The 27,087-nt window shown below is 52.5% G+C and overlaps 1 protein-coding gene across 2 annotated transcripts; it reads right to left on the reverse strand.

Moving 5' to 3' along the window:
* Window positions 1-15,651: 15,651 nt before the first annotated feature.
* KCNA2 (potassium voltage-gated channel subfamily A member 2) lies at window positions 15,652-18,538 on the reverse strand. 2 transcript variants are annotated; one of them, XM_042951615.1, is made up of 2 exons: window positions 17,583-18,538; window positions 15,652-15,843 (listed from the first exon to the last, which is right to left on the reverse strand). In XM_042951615.1, the coding sequence occupies exons 1-2, from the start codon at window positions 18,480-18,482 to the stop codon at window positions 15,733-15,735; spliced, it is 1,011 nt and encodes a 336-aa protein (XP_042807549.1). In that variant the 5' UTR covers window positions 18,483-18,538; the 3' UTR covers window positions 15,652-15,732. The 2 variants fall into 2 exon arrangements, with proteins under 2 accessions (XP_042807549.1, XP_042807548.1); XM_042951614.1 differs by lacking the exon at window positions 15,652-15,843 and having other exon boundaries at window positions 16,489-18,538.
* Window positions 18,539-27,087: the final 8,549 nt, after the last annotated feature.

The raw sequence follows: 27,087 nt of genomic DNA on the forward strand, positions 1-27,087 counted from the left end.
TCTGTTGTGTCAGAAGCTCAGGCCAGAAGCTTGTGGTCATCTTGGATGCCTTAGTTTTTCTCAACTGCACATTCGGTACACCAGCGAGTCCTGCTGGCTCCATCTTGCTTATATATATATATTTTTAAATTTAAATCCAAGTTAGTTAGCATACAGTGTAATAATGGTTTCAAGAGTAGAATTTAGTGATTCATCATGTACATGTAACCCCCAGTGCTTGTCCCACCAAGTGTCCTCCTTAATGCCCATCACCCATTTTAGCCCAGTCCCCACCCAGAACGCCTCTGGCAACCCTCAGTTGGTTTTCTGTATTTAAGAGTCTCTTATGGTTTGCCTCCCTCTCTGTTTTTATCTTATTTTTCCTTCCTTTCCCTATGTTCATCTGCTTTGTTTCTTAAATTCCACATATGAGTGAAGTCATATGATATTTGTCTTTCTTTGACTGACTTATTTAGCTTAGCATAATACATTCTAGTTCCATCCACGTTGTTGCAAATGGCAAGATTTCATTCTTTTTTTTTAATTTAAAAAAGTTTTTTTTTAATGTTTATTCATTTTTGAGAGAGAGAGAGAGAGAGAGAGAGAGAGAGAGAGAGAGAGAGACAGAGCGTGAGCAGGGAAGGGGCAGAGAGAGAGGGACACACAGAATCTGAAGCAGGCTCCAGGCTCTGGGCTGTCAGCACAGAGCCCGACACGGGGCTCGAACTCACATGACCTGAGCCAAAGTCAGATGCTCAACCGACCCAGGCGCCCCAAGATTTCATTCTTTTTGATCACTGAGTAATATTCCATTGTATATATACCACATCTTCTTTATCCAGTCATCAGTCAATAGACATTTGGGCTCTTTCCATACTTTGGCTATTATCGATAGTGCTGCTATAAACATTGGGGTACATGTGCCCCTTTGCATCAGCATTTTTGTATCCTTTGGATAAATACCTAGTAGTGCAATTGCTGGGTCATAGGGTAGTTCTATTTTTAATTTTTTGAGGAACCTCCATACTCTTCTCCAGAGTGGCTGCACCAGTTTGCATTCCCACCAACATTGCAAAAGTGTTCCCCTTTCTCCACATCCTCACCATCATCTGTTTTTTCATGAGTTGTTAATGTTAGCCATTCTGACAGGTGTGAGGTGGTATCTCATCGTGGTTTTGATTTGTATTTCCCTGATGATGAGTGATGTTGAGCATCTTTTCAAGTGTCTGTTAGCCATATGGATGTCTTCTTTGGAAACATGCCTTTTGCCCATTGCTTTACTGGATTATTTGTTTTGGGGATGTTGAGTTTGATAAGTTCTTTATAGATTTTGGATACTACCCCCTTTATCTGAGATGTTATTTGCAAATATCTTCTCCCATTCTGTCAGTTGCCTTTTAGTTTTGTTGATTGTTTTTTTCACTGCACAGAAGCTTTTTATCTTGATGAAATCCCAATAGTTCATTTTTGCTTTGTTTCCCTTGCCTCCAGAGACACGTCTAGTAAGAAGTTGCTGAGGACGAGGTCAAAGAGGTTGTTGCCTGTTTTTTTCCTCTAGGATTTTGATGGTTTTCTGTCTTACATTTAGGTCTTTCATCCTTTTTGAGTTTATTATTTTTTGTATAAAGTAAGAAAGTGGTCTAGTTTCATTGTTTTGCATGTCGCTGTCCAGTTTTCCCAGCACCACTTGCTGAAGAGACTGTCTTTTTTCCATCGGATACTCCTTCCTGCTTTGTCGAAGACGAGTTGGCCATACGTTTCTTTGCATCCATCCTCATACATAGGATGTATAGGTTGGCTACCTAGGTGGGCTCCAGAATCCACCTGCTTCTCCCCAGCCCCTCCGCTGCATAGCCCTCCACGCTACCAGCCTCTCTCACCTGTGTTATCACGGCACCTTCTTGCTGGTCCTCCTCCTGTCTCCATCTTTGCCCGCTATGAATTCTACACACAGCAGCTGATGTGATCACAGAAAAACATGTCCAATCACTTCCCCCCTCTGCTCAAAGGCCTCCTGTGGCTTCCCACCTTACCTGGGATAGATTCCGGAGTCCTTTCTGTAATGACAGGGTCCTATGGGATCTGCAAGCCGCCACCGAATCCCCATTCCCAAGCTTTCTGGCTTCGTGTGTTGCTGGCTTCCCCTGCCCTGGCCTCCAAGGCATGCCCTCTCCTGCCTGGAGCACTCTGGCCCTGCCATGCCCTGAGCCTGAAATGCTCTTCCCACATCAATCTGCATGACCACTTCCCTGGCTTCCTTGAGGTCTCTGCCTAGATACCACCTTATCCAAGAGACCCTCCTTGATGACCCAGTGCACAAGAGCCCCCTACCATCACTCTCTAATCTCCTCAACCCCATGAGAGCAGGAGCTCTCACTAATCGGTTTATTGATGTATATTCATTCTCAGACTAGCAAGGAAGGGCGTTCAGTTCTTTGCATTCCTCATAAAATCAAGGGAGGTATTGGAGGAGGGTAGGGGCTTCATTCATGCTACCTGACTTTGTGTGCATCTCCCTTGCCAAATGTCATGGCTCTTGACATCTTTTGAAGAAAAATGTGGGGCACTTGGCTCGCTTGGCAGTTGGCCAACTAGCATTCCAGTTACCAATTTGCTGTGTAGCCTTAGGGAAAAGGCTGTCCCTCTCTGGGCCTCAGTCTTCTCATCTATAAAACGAAGCATTTGGTCTAGTTGACCCCAGCGCCTTTTCTAGATCTGACAATCCAGGATATTATCACCCTTGACCTTCTCACCCCTCACCTCACTCTTGGTGACAATAGGTGTGGGTTCCGTTTTGCTTCCAGCTGGGTGTCCTTGAAAAGTCACCATCCTTTCCGTGCCTTGGTTTCCTCCTCTGTAAACTGGAGATGATAATGCCTGTGGGGCCGGCCAGCACCTAGATGTATCATAAGGCTCAATAGCTGAAAAATTGCTCTGGAGTCTAGATCATGAATAAGAGGGAGACTTAGAGGCGCCTGGGTGGCTCAGTCGGTTGAGCGTCCGACTTCGGCTCAGGTCATGATTTCACGGTTCGTGAGTTAGGCCCCCGCGTCAGGTTCAGCGCAGAGCCTGCTTTGGATCCTCTGTTCCCCTCTCTCTGCCCCTCCCCTGTTTGCACTCTCCCAAAAGCTAAATAAATATTAAAAAAAAAGGGGGGGGGGAGACTTAGCAGCATGGGCTTTGGAGCCACAAGGCCTGGGTTCAGATCCTGGCCTTGCACGTTATGAAAGCTTCCCTAAGCCTCAGTTCCCTTGTACATAAAACGGGGATAATTAGCGTCTACCACCCAGGGTAGTCACAAGGATTAAACCAGTTAATATATGTACAGTGCTTAGAACAGGGGCTGGCACAGAGTGGTGCCATATGAACATTTGCTTTTATTATCTATTCATGGAATCATTCATTCGTTCTGAATGCATTCTGCAAGCATCGATCAAGAGCCTATTCATATTCTATTACAGCTTCATCTCCTTCCCTTCCCCAATTTAATTTTTCCTCCACCTTTCCCTTCTGAGGGGAGGAGCGGTCTTACCATGAGATATTTTTGGCACAAGAAGGACATCTTATTTACCTTAGATCCTCAGAACCTAGCATAGTACCAGGCCCATATCAGGCTCTGCAAATATTCACTGAGTTGATGAGCAGCAAGGAGGCCCCAGCATTGGGCAGCGTCTGTTAAATACTGATTCCCTGTCAGGCTCCCTGGCAAGGGTTTCGCATAAGGCTCTTATCCCCACAGTTCCGCAAGGTGGGTGCTATCACCCCATCTTATAGATGAGGACGTTGGGACTCAGCGAGCTCCATTACCCAGACAGAAACCAGCACTGGGATTCTGAGGCTGACCTGCCAGTCCAGAGCTGAGGCTCCTTGCTTCCTGGGCCACTTTCCCCCACCCCCCCATGCCCCCGAGAGTGGAAGGTATTACTTATTGAGCACTTACTGTGTACCAGGCATCGTACTAGGCTCGTTCCAATACGCATTTCATCCTCATGGCTGCCCTGTGAAGAGAATGTATCCCTGATTCCCATCCCTGCTTTATAAATGAGGAGACAGGTAAGGCTGTGGGGGGAGGGGAGGATGGAGGAAAGAGGAGGAGGAAAAGCAGGGTGAAGGCAATCCCTTTGGCCACCTTCTGACCAGAAAATGTAAACTGGAGACGGAGGCTGGGGGAGGGTTGCAGACCCCCTAGGCTTCCTCCTTTTTCTAGATCAGGAGCTGAGGCTCAGAGGAGGAAAGCTTTTTCAGGAACTTTTAATATAGCGATTTTGCTCATTCACACCTCGCAGCCTCGTGAATCCCATTGACAAAAATACCTGAGGAGGGTGATCCCAGTCCACTGCACCTCCTAATCCCGAGGCTTCCTGACTCTTCCCCAGTATGCTTCATTCCTTTATTTTCCTGGAGGCTCCCAGAGATCAGAGGTTCAGGGGACAGCGCTGGAGCCCTTGGTGATTTTTGCTGCAATGTCATTGTAAGACCCCAGCTGGAGTTGACCCCACCAGGGGGGCTGTGGTGTCATATCAAGGGCGTTAGGCCAGGTTTTGATGGCTTCCAGCTGTCTTGGGTCTGAGTCCTAGATTTGCCTCGTACTGGCTTTGTGAGCTTGGGCAATTACTTTGCCTCTCTGAGCCTCAGTTTCCTCATCTGAAAATTGAGATAGTGACAAAGACCTCACAGAGGTGTGGGTGTGTGTGTGTGTAACCCAACCCTGACTCCAAGGCCCAACATTTTCTAAGGTGCCAAGGTCTCCTCAGTCTTAGAATTTGGGAAGCCTGTAGGAACCCTTTAGATTCTCGGCCCTTGGGAAATGGGAAAGGCGTGGCCCTGGGGCTGCTGTGGTGCCAGGCAGGCTTTGGAGGGCAACTTCTCTGGGCTCTGTGAGAATGTGTGCTGTGGACAGGACATTAGGAGGTGCATGGCACCCTGACTGCAGACCATTTGCATCGTGATTCGGATCACCTGTACCTAAAGGTCAGTCTGACCCCAGAAGTGGAGATTAGAGGTCTCTTCTAGGACCAGAGAGAAACACAGAAGTAAGGGAGCCCGAAACATGGCTGTATCTTTGCTGTCTCAATGGCATGGATATCTTGGCCACCATTGTGATGATGTGATGTAAATAGTCATTGACTCAATGAATATTTATTGTGCCTGGCACTGTCTCAGATGCTGGGGATTCAGAGATTAACAAAACACTTAAAGATGCTTGGGAGAGAGAAAGTGCCAGAAGCCACCAGAGCACAATGGCTGTGGTTTTACTTCTCACATGGCTGTTGCTAGGTCCCCAAATGATCAGTGAAAAGAGTGTAAGTGTTCATCAGAACAGACCTGGGAAGGGGCGCCTGGGTGGCTCAGTCGGTTAAGTGTTCATCTTTGGCTCGGGTCATGATCTCACGGTTCATGGATCCGAGCCCCATATTGGGCTCTGCGCTGCCAGCTCAGAGCCTGAAGCCTGCTTTGGATTCTGTGTCACCCTCTGTCTCTGCCCCTCCCCGACTTGCGTCTGTCTCTCTCTCTCTCAAAAATAAATAAACATTAAAAAATTAAAAAAAATAACAGGACTGGGAAGAGGCTGATTTTCCATGGAATAGAAATCTCCATGCAGGTGGAAGATTTTCCTTCTCACAATAAGCGTGGAGCCCTGCCTAGTGTCCAGTCTGGAATAGGTACGGGCCCCAAAGCCTTGATCTTTCCCTGATAAGCCAATCACTTGTGGGTGTGTTTCTTACTGACCTACGAGAGGGACGGGTGTGAGGGGTGGTCTAAAGGGACAAAAGGGAGAGATAATCAGAGCTGACAGGTTCGGAAATGTCCAATGATCCTCTGGTCAAAGAGATGCAGACTTGCCTCATTTGCATGTCATTTAAATAGCACTGATTTCACATCAGAATATGAGGTCTTTTCCCCACTGCTGTGCTAAACCAGCCTGGGAAACTTCAGGTCTGAGGCCCAAACACAGCTGCAGCACAGGGCAGAGATTAATGGAAAGATGTCCTGGGAGCAGGGTCTGGTCTAGATCTGTGGTGCACAGGGCACAGGGCAGGCACCCCAGGCCAGGCAGGGAAGGGTCCAGCGTGCTCAAGTGGCACCGGTGGCCTACACTTGAACTAGCTCGGTCGCCCTTGCCACAAATGGAGAAGAGAAGTGGGACCTTGGCGTTGTAGCTTGTACACATCCCCAGCCCCTTTCCCTTTTCCCCTTGATATATTTGTCTAACAAAATCTAAACAGTCAGGGCCAGACAAAACTCTCTCCGGCTCCCATCCCTCCGCTCTTTAGGGGAAAGAGGTGGGAGTGCCACGTGTCACAGGAGAAACTAGCAGGAGGGACTGGACCTTGGGAGCCCGATTCAGTTTCCTATTTCTTTGGGGGCAAGGAGCCCTATTAGTCATCATTAGTCTGCTTGGGGCTGTTCGGAGAAACCTAGAGCTCTTCCGCATCCTTCACAGTTCCCATCCCATGCCGGAGGAAATGCCCCTGCCCCAGCAGCTGTCCTCAAAGGCTCTCATCTATCATGCTCTCCCTTGTCACCTCAGTACGTGCTACCCAGAAACAGCACCTTGTGCAGGTGCGAGCAGGGTTGGGGGGCCAGCTGCTTTGGTGGGTCAGTTTCCCAGTGGGGGAGTATGGCAGAGACCATGAAGGGGACATCATTAACAAGACACTAGGGGCAGAGTGGAGTGTGCTTGCTGGTGATTGAATGTAAGGGCTTCTCTTACCCCACACCTTGGCTCCTCTTGAGCCATCTGAATGCTGGGCAGTCCAGCTATGGACTAGATTCGCCCTTAGAAACAATCAGACAGACGAGTCTCCGCAGTGAGTGTGTGTGTGTGTGTGTGTGTGTGTGTGTGTGTGCACGCGCATGTGTGTATCAAATCTTTTCCAAGGAGGTGTCACTGCATCAGTGAGTTGCTAGAGAACCAGGCCTCTCCTCCTGGGCAGGCAAAGGTAGATGGTCTCCTCACTTGAGTGCTGACAGCACGGTTGATCCAGACCCCTGGGCACCAGCAGGAATGGGCAGAAGTGGGAGGGGGTTTGAGAACTGGGCCCTCAAAGGTGGGTGCAGCTGGAGCTAAATGAGGGGGTCTGACTGCTCTTGGTTTTCGAACAGGGTCCCCCTTACCCACCCATGCCCCAGATCCACAGAAGATGCAAGAAACACGCATATAATGTGAGAGGAGATCGCAACCCCCCACCCAGTGTCCCATCCACATTCTCTGCTTTGTGTGCACTGAGCCCTCAGGCAAGGGCAAATGGGCACATGGCCCAGGTGGCCCCTGATGCACCCAGGAGAGCCCTCGCCTATCCTGCCCTGGTCTCTGGCAGGGCCCTCACAGTTGCAGAAACCAGAGTGACGGCAGGGCAAGCTCGCGTGCATGTCGTAGGGATGATAATCCGGTCAAGCAAGAAAGAAGGTGGAGACAATCCGTGTCTGTCAAAAATTTTATTTTATGTTTTCATTTCACACAGAATGATGTTAAAATAAATCCTCAGTAATATATATATTTATATACCTATTTACTTGTGTTGATAGTTACAAAAGACGGTGGCGCTCTATGAGGTCTATGTACACCCATGATCAGGGGGACAGACAATGTTCATCGAGGCATGTATGTACACACATATGTATAACCTATGTACAAATATCAGACCCTACTGACACAGGAACTCTCAGCTGCAGAAGTCTGGGGTGGGGCAGTGTTGGAGGGGCCGAAAGCTTCCAGAATATGTCAGCAAGAATGATAATACCTATATATCTTGTGCGATGCAGTTACAGCTGGTGTCTAAATTTTCATGAAGCAAACAACTAGTTAAATGCCTCCCGACTCCCATGAGTCTTCCCCACAAGTCCTGCTCCGCCTTCAACTCCCATTGGTCCCCAGCCTCTTATCACCATGGAGACCCCGGTTCCCTTTCGGCATCATCCTTACGAAGCTTTACCATCAGCCTTGGAGTTCCTTCTCCTATTGATCCCAGGGAGGCTTATTTATCTGCCTCTGTTTTTTGAGTTTACAGCAATTATCAGAGACAGAACACAGGAGGGCAGCTGCGGAGTCATGTATGAGCAGGAAGGAAGCCAGAGCAAACCCTAATTAGAGTCTGTGCTGCATGAGCCTAAGTGAGCGGCCATTTCCACATTTTATATACATATGTGTGTAATATATAAAATCTCCAGAGACAGCCTATATCAGCACACAAGCACACAGGTCTAGAAAAAGCATCCTGCACCCATGAGCCTTACAGATGCGTCCCTGCTGAAAAGGAGAGAATCCTCCTTGATGGCTGGCACCATTAATTCCGACTGTTCCAAGATTACCCTCAGCGGAGAGAGGGGTGCAGGAATGCAGAAACCCAGGCAGAGGCCAATTTGGCCAGGGCATTGTTTGCTCAGCAGGCTGGAGCTCGATCATGGGACTTTCCAGCTTCCTGGGGCCCTTCAAATGAAGGAATCATCCAAGCACGACAACAAAAGGAAACTGGGTCGTCGGATCCCACGTGAAGGCAGAACTGGGGCAAGCACAGAGCATGTTCAGACCCTCCAGAGCTGACACTCACCCTCGCCAACGCCAGCCAGGCAGCCAGGCCACTCTTGCTCTTCTCTCCCATTTCCTAGCCTGCAGCTGTTTGCTCTTTTCCAGCCCTACCTGGCAGGTCACAGTCCTTGCCCTGCACTTCACAAGCAAAAGAGGCAATAACGTCAGCAGCAGACGCGGAAACTGCTTAGTAGCAAACCGAGGCCCTGGATATTCCCTCCCTCCCAGCCCTACCTCTCGCTTTCTCTAGCCGCCCTTGTACAAACAAGGCAGCCAGTGTCTAGGGAATCCTTTTCAGGGAGAAGCAAGGCTTGGAGCCTCTCACAAGGACTGAGAAGAGACACGGGATTGAGTCCTCTGGGTAGCGACTGAAGGTCCTAGCACACAGCCACGTCGATGCTGCCCTCGACTATCTAGATGTTGCAGCAGCTGTGCACGGTATTATGTAACCACACCCGCCCTGTGCATCCGTCACTGGAATGATGCGGGGAGTTCTCAGCTGCGAACTCATCTGGAACATACCTGACTATTTTAGGCGTGCAGAGGAGCACAAAGCGTTTCATCTGTTTCCACGCTAGGGTTCACTCAACGTAAGAAGTGGCCATCCAGACAGGCTGCCTTGACTGGCCCCGTTGACCGCTCGTCAGGCTAAGTCTGGGTTATGGGCTTCTACCACATGATCGTGGCCAGTGTGGCCGGACTGGAGGGCTGCTGTGAGCAGAGGGAGGTGGCAGGCACCCCCACACTTCCTCAGTTATCCCAGGTAGCAGTGGGGAATCCCTTCCACCCACCCTCGTCCGGGTAGACTGCAGGACGTGAAGCAGAGCTCTCTACCGTGCATCTAAGGTGTTGCCAGGGAAGATGGAGAATGAGAGCATGGTTCAGCTCAGAGCCAGCTGCTTCTCCAAAGAGGCAACTGAATTATAGCTGCTCTCCTGCCCAAACCTGCAACTTACACTTGGTCAGAACGACAGGGTGAGTTTGTTAGTTCTATTGGTCATCACACAACTTGCCTTCCAAGGGGCAGAGGGGTTCTTTAGATCTTCATCAACACCATTACTTGTATCTGTCAAAATTCAAGCCTAGGATGCCACCCATGACAAAGGGAAAGCCTAACAGATTAGTCCTGTGCCGCTGCGTCATCGGGCTCCCACCCCTAAGAGCCAAAAAGTCTGGAATAACTTTTTTGGCTTCCGTGGTGAGGTTACAGCCAACCAGGGCAGGCAGAACAAAGGATAAAGCACCTGGCCCTTAGATCAGACTTCCCTTTTATCCCTGAGTCAGGCAGCCACCTGGGAGGGAAAGGAAAGAGGTGATCCTGGAGCCCGATCATTTGTTATGAAAGAAGTGCCTTCTAGAGAGGTTCCTACGCAGAAGAAAGAGAGCTGAACTGGGGAGGTGGCAAGAATGCAAAGGAAGGTCATTTAAAAATTCAAAGAAACGCAGTTTATTCCTTGGATTGCCAAACGTATTCCACATTAGTGAAGCTAAGGGGATCGGTCACTGTATAATTTTCAAAACAATGGTATACATATATACATATACTATACATATATACACACAGATATATGTATATATGGAAAACCTCTGATAACTCAGGACCAATTAACCCAAACCTCGATTAACACAAGAATTATGTTTTCTTACTACACTTACGGTAGAAAGACGCAAATGACAGCCAGGGCATTCTCTGCTGAGCCAGGACGTGCCCACATGGTCAACTTCTGGGTACGCCTCGTAGCCAGCATACATTCAGCCTATCTCTTTGGTCTCCTCCACCTGTATTTCTGTACGATGAGCACTGAGGTTTACGGCGTTGACCCTGAGCAATGCAAGGTCTTCTGTCGTCTTCAAACACTCTACTTGCTAAGGCAGGAAAGTTTATACTAACCTACTTAGGAAATGGGTTTCTTTCTTTCTTTCTTTTTTTTTTTCAATAGCGAAGGTTCCCACACATGAACAACCATAACTGTAAAGCAGCCAAGCCGCCCCCTTCCCTGAGGATTTCCCCATCAGTTTACTGAGGTTTTGCTGTATTACACGTGTAGAGAGAAAGGTGGATTGAGAAGCCATGGAATGGGACCCTGGGGTTGATTGTCCAGTGTGGATATTTAACCTCACAGATTTTTCTTCAGCAGAGAGGGTCTCTTCTGAAGTCCCCAGTTATGTGTGCAAATATTTGTGCAAGTGCACACGGTAGTGGGTTGGGGGGGCCTTTGCTTCTCTACTGTCATGCCCTAAGCACCCACTTCCTGTCCCTGTAGACCTCCACCCCACGCAGTCCCTTTGGTTAAGCAAATCAGCTTATTTAGAAGGACAGCCAGAGGGCAACTCCCCAAATCTGCCCAGGCTACCCATCCCAGGTACGAACCTCCAGGCCACATTCCCCCAGCATCCTTCCCCCTGGGGAGGGGAGGAGGCGAGACAAATGGATCAAGTAATGGCTTTTAGTGCATGGAAATGATCTTCTGTAATGGCTCAGGATGCTTTATTCTTATCTATTGGTAAGTGCTTTCCTGCAGGGTTCCATTACACCCCACCAGATTGAGAGTCAACGAGATGGGCTGCCGTGAGGTCACTTCAAACTCAAGGTTTCAGTACCTACAGGTTGTGAAAATGACATGTGAGAGCTAACAGACAAGGGGAGGCAGGAGGGAGAGAGGAACAGAGAGGGAAGTACACATGAGAAAGAGAGAGACAAAGAAAGCCTTTGGTGGTGGTGGTGGGGGGGGGTTCCTTGTGCATACTTGCACCTCTGCATAAGTTTACATTCCAAAGGAGGGTCAGGGCCTCAGAGGACAGGAGCCACGTGAACACATGGGAAGAAGAGGGAACCACAGACAGTGAACTAACAATGCTCAGAAGCCAAGGGCATTATCTGATAATCCAAGTACTATCACTTTTCAGTCCTGAGAATGTGGTTTTGAAATAGCTATTGCTAAAGAAAACAGTCGCCATTTATTTTATTGCACTTTTCCTCGTTAAAAATATTTTAAAACACAAACCATGAGAGATGGAACTGAGCTTTGGTGGGAAGGGAAGCAGAAAGAAAGGAAAAGCGAACCGGATTAGTTTGAAGAAGAAACCCATCCCAGCTTATAGAGGACCCTTCACATCCTGCTTGCTGCTTTGATGAGGACAAAGAGCTGGTCTCAACAAGGGAAGACTCTGAAGATACAGATGATGGTCACACTAGCCATGTGGACACCTCCCAGCATCCAGCGCTCTGCTAGGTTAGCTCAGGTGGCTAATGACGTTCGGGGTTAAGGTCATGAGTTCAAGCCTGGCGGTGGACACTTTGCCAAGGCTGGGGAACCCCCACTGTATAGCCAAGGAGCACCCCCGGCATTATAGCCCACGTGGACCAGCCTCTCAGACCAGGCAGCCATCACCCAGATGGGGGCTGTTATGATAATGGGACCTAGAAGAGCCAGAGCTTGGGCAGAGCTCACCATCCCAACTCCTGGGTAAGCCATTCAAAGCACCATGCTCCTCCTATCTGCCATGGGGGCTATGCGATTTGCAAACTGTCCTCTAGTCTCCTTTGGGGAAAGTCAGCCTCCCCCTTTTTTCACCACTACTGTGGGCTGCACTAAACCCCCAGCTGGAGACTTCTTCGGAGAGCACTGCCCTCTCTCAGCGTGAGTTCGCACTGATATTTTACGGCTAACTATGACGAAGTAAGGTGGCCAAAGTCCTCACTACAATGGGATGAGAGATCCAGGGACAGCAGATAAGACAAGCCAGTCCTGCAACCCTCCTCACATGAAGCAGCTGCATGAGCGCTCAGGCTGGGGTTCAGGCCAACAAAGCTTTCACGGAGCCCTTTCCACATCAAGCCAATGGAGTCTAGAGCCACACTCCCTGGGGGCCCCTTCCAAAAAGTTAACCTCCTGTTGACAGGCCTTGTCTATCTTCAGAAGTCCAGCTGAGACAGACAGAGAGAAGCAGAGAGGAAGGAAGACAGTGTGTCAAACACCACAGAAGCTTCGGGAAGCAGAGAGCCTTAATTATGTCCTTAGTTAAGTTCAGCTCCTGCAAAGTTTACTCTGAAATTTGACCTTGTCTTCCTGACTATCTCCCCCACCTTTCCTGGACTTCTTTCTCTTTAGCCTCCTGCAAACTCCAACTTTCTTGAAGATTTGAGCTCACGGAGACACCTGCTGAAGCTAAGGGGGAAATTGCTGCCCTGACTTGGGAATACGGGAAAGAGCCAGCATATTGCACCAAGTGTGCAAATTTGAAGCCCTCCCCCCATCCATTCCCTGGTGCTGTTGCTTCCTCTGTCATTCAGAGGAAAGGGACAAGGGACGGCCACAGGAGTAGAGACTAAGATGCCTGAGCCTGACACCTGACTTCCATTCCCAACTTCCATTTGAGGTGGAGCCTTTGCTAAAAAGCACCCAGCTCTCAGCTAGTCCTAGCGGTGGGAAGCAGCAGCTTGGGGCGCAATCCAGACAGTGGGGAGTCTCACAAAGCATTCAAACGTGGACTTAGAATATAGGATAAAAATCAGGCCTTCTAAAAAACTGCTGTTTGCTTGTGCAGCATGAGGTTCACGTCCTTAATCGTGTTTTACTTAAAGCACACTAATTGTGTGCGTTTCCTCAAGGCGTGGCCATCGGATGGGAGGCAGGGCATCCGGGCAGGGGTCCAGCAAAGGAAAGGAGCATGCCTGGGATTGAACACCTACAGAAGGGACTCAGGAGTTGACCCCACTGGGCTGATGCCCAGGAGCAAGTGAGATGCCACAAGCAAGGAAAAGCGGTTCATTTTAAGAGACAAGTCTACGTCTGGTCTCGACTTTCTGACCCACTCCTGACAAAGCCACTGGGGGATGGAAGGACGGGAAGGTCTGTGGATGTTGAGGGGCATCTTCACTCTGGTTTTGGGCCCAGGTCCCTGCAGTTTCTTGAGTCATCAACTGCTTTCAAGAGAATGGAGCTGAATGTAGACAGCCTAGGGGTTGGGAGCAGGGGAGCCCAGGCTAGGGGGCTGCCCGTGTGGACTTGCTCCCAAGGAAAGGTCATGGTGAAGGTGTTAGGCTTCTGGCTGTCCCAGGTCCTTCCACACCCATGTTTCTCGTGGGAGGAAGGTGAATAAGTAGAAGCCCTCTGAGACTCCCAGTCTTAATCAGAGTTCTGCTTGACAACGGGGGCCCATCTCTCTGCTTCAAACCTGGGGGTTACTTCTCTGAAATCTGGAGGTGGGAGAAAGAGAAGAGGGTAGGGGAAGAGGCTTCTTGAAGGCTACTGAGAGGCACAGATGCAGGCTAGGGAAAAGTGATGCAATTTCATCTTTTGTTTGTGTCTATTAATTTGTAGCTCTGGGGGCAGAGAAATGGATCTGAGTATATGTGCACGCTCCCTGTGAATCATGAGTGGATGTGCTTGGGTGTGTGTGCTGTATCTTCTGTGCCTCGTGTGAGTAACTGCATTGTGGGTATAAACCGAGTTTGTGTGCATTTTGTGGGCATAAACAACATAAAGTGTCCTTGGTATATTTCACATCCATACCCATCATGTCCGTATGGTTTTTATGCATTTTGCATCTGAGTTGCGGGTAGGTCTTTGCACATGGCGTGTGTTGGTCTTTTGTGTTGTGTTCTGTGTTGGTGAGTGCGTTCCAGGTCTGTGCCGAATGTGCACGCTTTGGATACGGGTGTAGCTGTGTATCACCTGTGTGTGCCCTTTTCATTAGTTGGTGCGTGTGCATCTTGCGTTTGTGTGTGGCAACAGTGTATCTATCGATTTGGGGGTGGGCGTGCACGTGTGTGTGTGTGCCTGCACCTGTGAATATTTTATGGTCCCAGGTCAAAGACGCTGGGATAAAAGAACTACCCCCTGACGGAGGCCTTAGGTATGGACTGTTTTACCATCTGTTCCCCTAGGTCTGTGTCCTCCCCACCCCATGTCTTGGGAATTCAGCACCACCTCCCATGAAGGAGAGGAAGAGAAGCATAGAGGCTTTGCGCTGGGCATGGGGTGTCCTGCAGATACCCGGGGACGTGGGTGACCAGGAACTAATGAGCACCCTGGGCCTAGCACCCTGAGCTGGTGCCCCACTCCCCCCAGGTAACTGTAGGTGCTCAATAGCCAACAGCGAGGCTAGGGCTGGAGCCACGACTGGGCAGCCCGACCGCACAACTCACTGTGTTTGGGAAATCTGAGCCATTATGTTGAAAGGAAGAAGCCCAGTCTGTGAGGCGAAAGCCTCCCCACCTCAACCCATTCCAGGGCCAGCCTGAACTCTACCTTTAGGCCGTGCGGTGCTCATTCACTCTCAGTCTGTCCTGGGGGTGGGGAATGAGTCTCTATCCACCCCCTTGGTTGCCAGTTCAATGAGGAGAGAGTTTGAGCCTGGCAATCCACATGACGACTGTGGGTCATCTAGGGTCTCCATGCCTTGGTCCTGGACTTCAGAAATTTCCACGTAGAGCAAGCTCCCTTTCAAGTCCAGACTTGTGGCATCTCGGGTCCCCAGAAGCCCTCCTCCTGGTGTCCTTGCTCTGAAGCAGGCAATCCGTTCTGGGTCTTTAGGGAAAGGTTCATTTAAAGTGACTGATGCAGAGCCAAGTGACAATAAAGACCAAAGAGGGCGGGGAAAGATGACAACAGAGATGATTTAACATGATGTGCTGTAGAGACAAGGCCTGGGGCGGGTCTGGCCCAGGGCAGCTGGAGCTGGGAGGGCCGTGGGCCCTTGTGCACTCGGTAAGACAAGCTTCAGCCCCGGGAAACTGAAGCTGCAGCACATGGAGGGCAGAGAGACAACTGTAACATCGAAGAATCCGTGAAACTGGAGTGTCTGAGGCAATGGCAGCAAACCCAGGCCCAGTCGGGTTACCGATGAGAGAAATTAACCCATTAGGCCTCTCAGACAACCAACCCACCAAGCAGTGGATTTGCTCCTGAACCTGAACTCCAGAGAATGAATATGTGTGTGTGTGTGTGTGCGTGTGTGCACAAACATATGCACACACGTACGTATGTATGTATATAATACATAGTATATACATACATACTCTAGTGCACATAGTCAAACACATGCATAAATTGCCCTGTGTCCAAAATATTGCATAAGCTTATACAAGGTTCAAATGCAATTTTTTTTTTTCCTATAGCTAGCTAGGTAGAGGAACTCATGAAAGAGATACTCAATATATATTTATATACACTGGATCCACAAATCCGCCTGTCCTCGGGACCAGATGCCCTGGTCAGCTATAGAGTCATGCCCATGACCAGGTTAATTCCTAAGGTGCAGTTATGTGAGGTGTTCAGGCGCTGTGTTCCCTGCTCACTTTTCTGGCTTCGCAGAGGTCTGTGCCCCAGCTTGGAAGAACAGGGATGGAGTGGGCTGGAGAGCCAGAAGTTTTGGTTCCCCGTGCCAAACAGTCTCTTTTTTTTTTTTTTTCTCCTGATTGAGGGCTTTTGTCCTCCGATGGAGGGGAAAAACCCTAGTTCAATGCCACTCTGGGGCTATTAATACTCTAAATATGAATACTGTGTAGGCTACTAAGAAAATAGGTTATCTCCTGTGTTTTAAATATTGAGATTCATGCAAGAAACACCCATGCAGCTCTATCGCATCACTGGTAATTTCACTGCGGTGTCAGTGCCGCTGGCACGGCACTAGGAAAGCAGATGTCTGCAAACTCCAGTGTAACGAAGAAATCAGACGTGTTGTGTGACCCTGAAGCCTGCAAAAATGGTGAGATCTGAAGCCGAGAGGTCCCTTGGCTTGCTAGCTTCTCCCCATAGGCCTAAGAGCAAATGTGAAACTTGACAACTCACATTCGGCCATACTCACCGTCCCTCCCCCCTGGGGTTCCCTCACATCCACACTGCAGAGAAAAACCAAATGCAGCATTTTCCGTTACGAAACACAAGCCTCCAGACCATCCACTTGGCAACTGCAACTCACAAAGCCCAGCCCGTGACACAGAAAGTAATTCCAATACACAAGCCTGTGCGTGCTTTTCGGTGCAAAAATGGGAATGACCTTTTGCACAATTACCGGCGCTTTAAAGCTAAGCCACCATGGTTTTCCTCTGTGAAGGGGGAGGTGGGCTCATATGGGATGATGGTGCCGGGGACCTGGAGGCTGGGGTGGGGGAGGGGTGCATCTCCCAGGTGCCGTGTGCATCTAACTTGGAAGGGAAGGTGGCATTGAGGCGGTGGGTTATGTATTTGATATGAGGTGGCCCCAACGTGTCCTTCTGAAATTCTGGCTCCATGGGTGACCCCCCTGTTTGGAAACCCCTAAGCCGGCGATGAAGATTTGCATGAAAGCCATGGACAGATACTCTGTGCTCTAAATCCAAAATCAAAAGATCAAAAAGTCACTTGCACGACGATTGCTTTCCATGCAGAACCAGATACACACTGTAGAACACACTGACTACAATGCAGGCTATTACGCAAGATCTGCATTAGTTCCATGGAGCTGCGAGTATGGTAATGGGTTTCCATCAGACATCAGTTAACATTTTGGTAATATTCACATAGTTTGTATTAGCCAAAGTGCAGTTGGCCGTTTTCAAGTTTTCCTCTCTAAAGTCCTCGTTACTGTTGTTTACCCCCTCCTGGATCTCCATGTAATCAGACTTACTAATGGTAGAGGCACTTCTACTTTTCTTTAGGTCAGGGGAGGATGGGATCTTTGGACAGCTCGTCACTTGCAGGTACTGGGCCTGCTCCTCTCCCTCTGTCTCCCGGTGGTAGAAGTAGTTGAAGTTGGACACGATGACGGGGACCGGTAAGGCAATGGTTAACACACCTGCAATCGCGCAGAGGGAGCCCACGATCTTTCCCCCGATGGTAGTTGGAACCATGTCTCCATAGCCTACGGTTGTCATGGAGACGACTGCCCACCAGAAGGCATCCGGGATGCTGGGGAACTGGGAGTCTCGCTCATCGGCCTCTGCGAAATAGACAGCACTAGAGAAAAGGATGACCCCGATGAAGAGGAAGAATATCAGGAGGCCCAATTCTCTCATGCTGGCTTTGAGGGTCTGACCTAGAATCTGGAGACCTTTGGAGTGTCGAGACAACTTGAAAATCCTAAAGACTCTTACCAACCGGATGACACGGAGGATGGCCAGCGACATGGCCTGCTGGCCCTGCTGGGCATCCTCCGGCTTCTCGGCCAGCTCTGTCCCCAGGGTGATGAAGTAGGGGATGATGGCCACGATGTCGATGATGTTCATGATGTTGGTGAAGAAGCCGGCCTTGCTGGGACAGGCAAAGAACCTCACCAAGAATTCAAAGGAGAACCAGATGATGCAGAGGGTCTCTACGATGAAGAAAGGGTCAGTGAAGGAGGTCGACTGCTGGTACCCGATGGTGCTGTTGGAATAGGTGTGGAAGGTCACCCCGCCGCCATGCATGTCCTCGTTCTCATCCCGGAAGATGGGCAGTGTTTCCAGGCAGAAGCTGACGATCGAGATCAGGATCACCATGACAGACACGATAGCTATAATCCGGGCAGGCCCCGAGCTCTCTGGGTATTCAAAGAGGAGCCACACCTGCCTCTGAAACTCATTTTCGGGCAGAGGACGCTCTTCCTCTTTGATATAGCCTTCATCTTCCCGAAACATTTCCATGGCTTCTTCTCCCAGCTCATAAAACCGAATCTCCTCAGAGAATATATCTAAGGGGACGTTCACAGGTCGCCTCAGCCGGCCCCCAGACTGGTAATAGTACAAGATGGCATCAAAGCTGGGGCGGTTCCGATCGAAAAAGTACTCATTTCGGAGGGGGTCAAAGTACCTCATCCGCTTCTTTGGGTCCCCTAAGAGGGTCTCTGGAAACTGGGCTAAGGTCTTCAGCTGGGTCTCGAACCGCAGCCCCGAGATGTTGATCACCACCCTCTCACAGCACTCGTGGTCTGCCTCGGGGTCATAGGTGTCCTGCGGGTGCCCGGGGAGGGCAGCAGCCTCGTCCGCTGGCTCTCCGGTGGCCACTGTCATAATTGGGGCTGAGAGAAGGGCCTCACACTATGCCTTCCAGCTGCCTGGCGGCAGGGAGCTCAGGGTACCGCTTATGGCCCCAGGAAACACAGAAGCATTGGCCTGGGTTCCTGCAGGAGAGCCCGTAGGCTCTCTGAGAGCTGGAGAGACAGCCTCGCTTGGCTGAAAGACAGAGGCAGTTAAGGACATGAGACCACTCGGCATCGGCAGCCCGACCTCGGTTGCTGCTCCTTGTCTCCTACCTCTCAGCCAAGAGTTCAGAAATATCACCACCACCACCACCACCACCAAAAAGCAGAACTTACTTTCACCTTGTAACCTGGCTGGGGATCAGAGGAAAGCAGGTGGCAGGCTCTCAAGAAAGCTCCGGACTGCCCTGCACTGGGGGAAGGTGGCTGGTACAGGTCCCCTCTGCACCGCACGGGCTTCATGGAGCACAAGCCCATACTAGAGGCCGGAAGGGAGCCCTCTCCCAGGCACTGAACTCGTGTCTTGCAGACACCTGCGCTCGGGGAGCTATTCACAGTGGTGGATCTGGGGCCTGGGTCTCCCGCATCGCCCCCACTCCAATGACTCTACGCATGGCTGTTATTAAAGAATAGACTGATTTACCTGGCAAGGCAGGAACCTGAAGCTCTCTTCCTCGCAGAGCTGATCAGATACTGTGGGAATCCTAGATACACAAATAGGCAGCCCGGCTGCCCATCACGCCTTCTCACTTGAGCGAGAAATAATGGTGAGTCATTCTGGGCAGGAGGGCAGGCTCCAGGTCCTGGAGGTGAGCTCCAGAACTGGGCTGGCCTGGAGGGGCAGTGGAGGGCCTGGCCAGGGACACGCAGGACTCCAGGGCAGCCGAACTTGGGTCTGGAGCCTTTGGAAGGAAGCAGGCAAGATGCAAAGTTCAGCAAAAGCCAGAGTCCTCCTGGCTGTCCTCAGGAGGTGTGACGTTGCCTGGAAAAAACAGCAGAAAGGTGGAACCGTGGCTCTTGGGTAGCTGATGCCAAGATTTAGGAGGGCTCTGGCGGCTTTGCCTTCCGTGCCCACCTTCCATGCTGGTGTCACACCTGAGAGCTACCCCTCAGCCTCCCAGCCTCCTCCGGGGCGGGCTTCCATCAGCTGGAAGCATTTTTCTCTCAGGGAACAAGCTTTCAGGCTCCGCTGGGCCTGCCTCCTCTAGGGGCCTCCCAGGGCAGAGCCACAGATCTCCCTTGGTCCTCAGCAGCCATCTGGAGGGACTCTGGGCCAAGCCCTCCAGCCCCTAGGTCTGAACACAGCATCTCCCAAGGGGAGGGCTTCCTCCACGGCAGCCGGACTGTAAGCTCTGACCTCGACCGGGTCCTGGAGGAGGAAGAACCCCTCCCCCCCTCCCCAACACGCACTCCTTCAAAGCCCATCTAGGGAGATTCCTCACACGGAAAGGTCGATTCTACAAAAGCTGGCTGGCTTGGTCCCAGGACTTACTCTCCCTCGGGGATGCCTAGGTTGCAGGCTTCCCTCCGAGCAGGGTGGCATTTGATCTGGGCAGGCGCCCGACCACCGATCTCTCCCCAAGAGAAAATCCCTCCCGTCTCGGCAGGGAGCGCAGAACGAACGCCCGGCCAGCCCGGCTGCGAGGCGGCTTGGCAGCGGCAAGAGGGGGAGCCTGGAGGAAGCCGGCTTCCGGGCTGGCCCCCTGCCGGCCCAATCCCGCCGCCCCCAGGGCGGGGAGGGGTCTGGGCCCTCTCCCCACCGCCCGGACTCCGGCCGGGATTCCGCCAGGCGCGCCCCGCGCTCGGTTCCGCGCCTGCGGACCGGACCCACCGGCCGGCCGCCGCTGCGAGCGCCGCCTTAACCCCTTCCTGCCCGGCTCCCGCGGGCCCGAACGCAACCCGGCTCTCTCGCCCCTGGGGTCCATCTCCACCCGAAAACAAGGGAGCCCGAACTCTGGGGGTGGGGAGTAGGGTGCTGCCCCAGACCTCCCCTTCCTCCTAAGCGCGGGGGCTCCGCCGCAGCGCACGGCCCCCGGAAAGCGGAAAAGCCTTGCCCCGCCGCAAAGCCGTTTTGATTTGGAGCCGGAGAGGGGAATGCAGGCCGGCGTCCCAAGTGGCTCGGGTCCGACCGACCGGCGCTATCGGCCAGACCCGGTTCTGCTGTCAGCTGCACTTCCCATCACCCGCCCGCGCGCCTCGCTGCGCCCACCGCCCGCGCCGCGCGCAGCCCAAGGGTCCCGAGCCCATTCCGTGCCCTCTCCTTCCGCAGGGCGCCAGCGCCCCCCCCCCCTCACCCCCCGCCCGGGCCGGACTCAGCCCGAGGCTGCCGCGCTGCGGGCTGCGCCGCCGGTGCCCCGCAGCCCCTCTGCGCGCCGCAGCCCGGGCAGGGGAAGCGGCCCGCGTAGCCCACCGCCCCGACACCCATTTACCCTTCGCGCTGGGCACCCGGGGCCTCCATGTTCCTGGCTGACCGCGAGCGCCGTGACACGGCGGCGGCGGGCGGCGGCGGCGGGGTGCGGGCGGCCAGCCGGGAGCCGGCTCTGCAGTCCCGCGGGCGGCGCGTACGGAGCGCCCGGCCGCCGCCCGCAGCCGCACCGCGCCGCACCGCGCCACGCAGCGCCGCACCTGGCCCGGCTGCGAACTCGAATTAAAGGGGCCGGCGGGGGCCAGAGCCGAGCAGGTGGCCGCTGAGTTGCGCCCCCCTCCCCCCCTCCCCCGGCCTCGGCCCCCACCCTGCGAGGAAAACACCCATGCTTTGGGCAGAACCCAGCTTACGAACCAGAACCTCGTGGAGAGCTCAGCTGGGTGCTGCCGGGCCCGGGGAAGGGGGACAGAAGTTGAGGGGCGGTCGGGAGAGGCTCCTGCCAACAGAATGAAGTAGGCGAGGAGGAAACAATCGATAGCAGCCATCCCGGGTCCGAGGAGGGATCCAGCCCCGCGGGAGATGTGTTGCTATTTTTACGAAGCTGCCAGACAGAATTTGCAGACCCCCTCTCGCGCCCGTTCGCCCCCTCCTCCAGCTCTGCCTCCCCACCTCCCTCTTACCCTGCCAAAGCTTTGGCTTCGCAAGGGAATGCAGCAGGTATGGGCCGCAGTGTAGCTGAAACTCACTGGGTTGGTTTCCTGCCAAGGAGCCCCAGGAAACGGGCAGAACTGCAGAGCCGGCCCTCTAGGCTCCCCTCCCCTCCAGGGCCGGGCAGGGAAGGCTCTGGGCTGTGCTGCTGCCCTAGGGAAAGGCCAGCCACTCACAAAACCGGTCTCCTCACAGACCTTAACAGGGCCGGATGGGCCACGGAAGTCTGAAAATGGGAGTCCAGCTCTCGGCGCCCTGGCACCCTGGGGTGTGGGCAAAAGAGAAAGGCCTTTGCTTTTGGAAGAAAGGGTAGGGGAAGCCCAGCCTACCCTCTGCTCAGATGGTGGATGTGAGGGGGTCCAGGGTGCTCATGGCCACATTACAGCCCCATGCCCCTGGGAGTTCTGGCATCTGGATCTCTGTCAGAATCATGGCTCCAAACAATGATTCCTTGAGCCCCAGACTGGGGCAGACCAGGAGCCTTAGATGCAAAGGGGCTCCAGTCCCAGGGAGGCTCCTGCTGGGACCTTCTTGCTTAGAACTTTCTGTCTCTAGGCCTGTAGCCTTGTGATGGAAGTTCTGACAGCCATCAGGGTGGTCCTGCTAGGTATGGTTTAAGACTGGGGACCTACCCAGAGCTGCAGGGCATGGTCTGGGAGGGAAGTGACCTTAGTGAGCTCTGGGGATGACACATAAAGCAGGGCTGGTTTGGCCTAGGGCTTCTAGAACTTGAGCCATCCATGTCTCAGCCTGAGGGTGACCTGGGTGTTTTGAAGCCAGCCAGGCTGGGACCTAAATCCCTGCTGGGTAGGAGGTGAATTAATTCAGCTCTCTGGACCTCGGTGCCCTCATGTGCAAAATGAGGATACTTCACAGGCTGTTGTGAGGGTTAAGTTGCTTATGTAAAGAGTTTAGCCCCCAGCAGACGCTCCACAAATGATGGTTTCTCCACTCTGCCTCCCTGTGAAACTCGCAGTAACTCCCAGCCTGTAGCTTGGCTTGTGGCTCTTTCTCTAAGTTCCCGATCACCGATCACCAGGTTTTTCTGGCCCATTCTCTCTGCCTCCCAGTGTGCCCCACCCCTCACTTCCCCTGAGATTTCAGCCATTCCCACCTCCTTCAGCCCACTGTCTGCCGGTCTGGGCTCCGCACTCCTACTGGAAAGTCTCCCCTCCCAGCTCTGCAAGGCTCTGTTTCTCCTTCTGGCTCCGTGGGGGTCCTCATGTCAATTGAAGCATAACACACATCCATTTGATCACCTGTATATATTTTCTTCACCCGCCTTTGTTCAAATGAAAGCCGCGGACAGAAAAAACGCTCTTGAGGGAGAATTCATAATTGTGCTAATTGGTAACATGTGCCCACCATGTGGCGGACACTGTGCTAAGCACGTCCAGTTCAGCGGGAGGGTTAATCCTCACAGCTCCCAGAGCTAGTTTCTACATCACTACCGTTTCCGGGGGGAAGGAAATTGAGGCAGAAAGAGGTGAAGCAACCTGCCCGACGTCCCTGAGTGGTGGCTCTGGGACTTGAATCAGGTGTCTGTGACCCCAGGGCAGATACCCTTAGCCCCCACGCCACACTGCTCAGGTACTGCTCTGGCAGCCCCAGAATTTCATTTCCCTCTTTGGGATCTTCCTCTGACCCCTGTCCCATCTGATGGGGCTCAGGGGTATGTCGTCCTACTCCACGACCCCCCCACCCCCCTCAAAGCCTTACCTAAATGTGAACAACAAGCAAAAAGAAATGAAGGAAAAAAGGGAAGAAAGAAAGAGAAGCATAATATCAGTTGTGCCAGGGCACGTGGGGTGTGGCTCCCACCCTGGACGGTCCCTCTTGGTTTGGCAGGGCTGTGTGAGAAAAAGAGCACGGACCCAGTTCCTACCTCTGGCATTTGCTAGCTGTGTAAACTCGAGCAAGTTATTTAAACTGCTCTGGGCCTCAGTTTCTCCTTTGGTGGGCGGGACAGCAGAGCGGCTCACAGGGTGGGGGGCAGGATGAACTGAGGTGTAGTGGACAGCCAGCCAGCTTAACCTAGCTGCTTGATCACTGTTAGCTCTCTTTCCAGCCCTCTAGAGGCCACCATTTCTTATTCTGGGCCACGAAAGGACAGCTGGGGTGCCTCTTGATCCCTCCCTGGGGCCGGCCAGACCCCCAAAGACCACTCCTTTATCCTTCAGTCGGGTGTCCTGCTTGGGGGCCGTGCCTTGTCTTCGGCAGAGGGAAATACTGGTGACAGTCAGCAGTGGCCTGCCAGTGACCTGAAGTTGTCGGTTCCTGCCCTCTGCGACTACAGTCACTGAAAGGAGGAGTTTATGACAGGGCACGTCCATGAACCCCAGCCCCCAACACACACACACCGAGGCACTGCGGGTACAGAGGGAGGGTCTCTTCGTCTTTCCCGCCATGATTCATGAATGTAGAAGACAGGAGCGCCCTTCTCCGGTGTCACTTCCAGAGGAGTGGCACTCCTTCCTTGCATGACTGTCACCTCTGCTGAGGCTTGGTCCCCCACCAGCCCTCGGGCCCACTGTGGTGGCACAGCCCCCTTGAGCCCGCAGGAAGCGGGCCAGGGAAACAGGGAATGTGGGCCCAGGCGCCTGCTGACAGCTGTCGTGGGTTGTTGGATTGACTCCTTGGCACCATCTAAGGGGAAAGATGCCATCATCTCTATTTTATAGATGAAGATACTCAGAGAGGACAAGTCGCTGTCCAGGGCAATTTAGCTCGTAAGTGGTGAGGCTGGAACTCAAGATGTCTGACTCCACAAATCACTGTTCATTCTCCTGCCCACTTCGACCGTTAGCCTGGTGCCAGGCCTCTGGGCTCACTTCCTGGTCTTAGGGGCAGGGATCCCATCCAGCAGACCTTCTAGACCCTTAGGACATATCCATATATTCTGCGGAGGTTGCCCAACCTGCCAGGATGTCTGTTTTGGAAGCTTGTTGGTGGAGTCAAGACAGCAGTACAAGATTCAGGACCTGAAGTTTCCCCTCTGTGCCTTTGCCTGGAGCAGCTCGACTCATGGCTGTCACATCTGCAGGGCACAGGGCTAAGCCTCCCTCACCCCAGAGCTTTAGTCTTAGCATGCGGAGCTGTGTGACCCAAAGTCACTGGCTTGACCTTTCTGTGCTGTGGTTTACTCGTAAGATAGGAAGGGTAGCATTTGTCCCCTGGCTCCCCTTGCTTTGTAGGGTTTAAAGAGAGAGTGGAAGGAAGGAAAAAAAGAAGGAAGGAAATTAGCATTCATTTTTAGTGTGTATTAAAAATCTCAATTGTTAGCATCAGAGGAGAGTTGATGTGAATGTGCTTGGAAAAGCAGAAAGCCTGGTCCGTGTGGAAGAGGACACTGGTCCCGTCACCATTGCTGCTGCTGTCATGATTGTGCCCTGCCCGTGTGCATCATGTCTGACGTCCGAGGACTTCCCCTAGAAAGTAGAAGGAGCATCGTTCCAGTGCCCCCTAGAAAGTAGAAGGAGCATCGTTCCAGTGCCCTACTTACCTAAGCGCTGCCTCCTGCAGGAAGCCTTCTGCGATTAACTCCCCGCTGCCTCCAAGGAACTCCTGTGAGGAGGCCTGGGCCTTGGCTCCTGTACTGCGAAGTTTGGCCACATAAAAGAGTATATTAAGGAATGGGTGAAGGGGGTGGACCTTCCTTCCCCTTTTGGGGCCACTCCTCTGGGTCAGGCATCATGCTGGTGGTCTCACCTTCTCGTCCCTGCCGTTAGCACCCAAAGGCAAAATGGCATCACGCTTGAGGTACAAACGCTCATGCCAGCAGGTGTAGGACCCAATCCCCGGCCTGCCATGTTTTAGCCCTGTGACTCAGCTCTTCACCTGTAAACTTTCATTGTGTGGTAGGGATGTAAAACAGAACAGTGCCTATCCCGTAGCACACACTAAGTGATACTTTTGGCATTGCAATCACCTTTTTCCTCTCTGTTTGGAATAGAAGTGGGCGAGGTTGATGGGGGGCTGTGACACGGATGCCTTGGATGTTCCAAACCACATCCCCTGGACCATCTGTGATTTCAGTTGCCTGTGGAGCTCTTTCTTTCTTTCTTTTTCTTTCTTTCTTTCTTTCTTTCTTTGCTTTTTTAAAATGTTTATTCATTTTTGAGAGAGAGAGAGATGGAGTGTGAGCAGGAGAGGGACAGAGAGAGGGAGACAGAATCCGAAGCAGGCTCCAGGCTCTCAGCTGTCAGCACAGAGCCCGACGTGGGGCTCGAACCCACGAACCGCAAGATCATGACCTGAGCTGAAGTCGGACGCTTACCCGACGAGCCCCCCAGGCGCCCCTGGAGCTGCCTATTTCTGAGCACGCTGGCGGTGTCCCCATCAGTCACTGTGTCTCTTGGCTTTTCTGGATCCAGACTCTTTCTGAGACCGTGGTGGCCTGCCCAGGTGGCCTGGGGTGGCCCGGATATTGGTGGGTGGGGGTGGGGGTGCAGCTCTGAATGTCCCAGCCTCCCATGTGTTCAGAGCCCCGATGGCTCACAGAGGTAATCAGCTCCATCACGTGAGCCAGCTGGCCTGGGTTAGGTCAAGGTCCTGACCACCCACCTCCTTGGGCCTGTGCTCCAGGCAGCCCTGCCCACAGCTGGCTCCCTGTGCGTTCTGTCATCAGCCCAGGCCTGTCTCCGAAGCCTCACTTCCCAGGACCGCGTCTCCCTCGCACTCCCCTGATTTGGAGAAAGCCCACCTTTTACTCCGTCGCCCAAACCAGAAACCTGGGAGCCTTATCGGCTCTCTTTGCTTCCCCCACCCCAATATCCCCTGCACGCAGTCCCTCACTTGGCCTTGGTAGCTCTTCACTTCTCTCCGATTCCCTCTCCGTCTCCTGCTACCCTGGTCTCAGCCACCAGCAGGGGGGTCTGAGCCACTATGGTTCAGGCTAGCTCTCCCTGGTCCCTTCTCCCCACAGTCGCCACAGTGATCTTCTGAAAGAGCAAATCCCGTCATGTCACTTACCTCTTAACCCGTTTTTGGCTCCCTATTGCTGTGACCCAGACAACGTGTTCTTTTTTTTTTTAATTTTTTAAATGTTTTTATTTATTTTTGAAGGAGAGAGAGAGAGAGAGAGAGAGAGAGAGAGACAGAGCATGAGCAGGGGAGGGGCAGAGAGAGAGGGAGACACAGAATCCGAAGCAGGCTCCAGGCTCTGAGATGTTCGCACAGAGCCCGATGTGGGGCTCAAACCCACAAACTGTGAGATCATGACCTGAGCCAAAGCCGGACGCTCAACCGACTGAGCCCCCCAGGCGCCACCCAGACTACGTGTTCTGAAAGACAAGCAGAGCCCTTCGTGATCTGGTGTTCCCCCACCCTTCCTCTGTGCCCATCTTGAAAGTCTATGCTGGCATTAGGCCAAACGGTCTTGATAGCTCTACCTGGCTTAATACAGGCACATTAAATGAAGTCCTACAGTCAGACAGACTTGGCGTCGAGTCTTGGCTCTGCTGCTTGCCGCTCACGTGACCTCAGCTGGGGTATTTTCCCTCTCTGAGTTCCAATCTGTAAAATGGGACTAACGCCTAATGCTTATTCTGAGGACCTAAGGAGA

This window comes from Panthera leo, chromosome C1, assembly GCF_018350215.1.
Source record: "Panthera leo isolate Ple1 chromosome C1, P.leo_Ple1_pat1.1, whole genome shotgun sequence".
NCBI classification, from domain to species: domain Eukaryota; kingdom Metazoa; phylum Chordata; class Mammalia; order Carnivora; family Felidae; genus Panthera; species Panthera leo.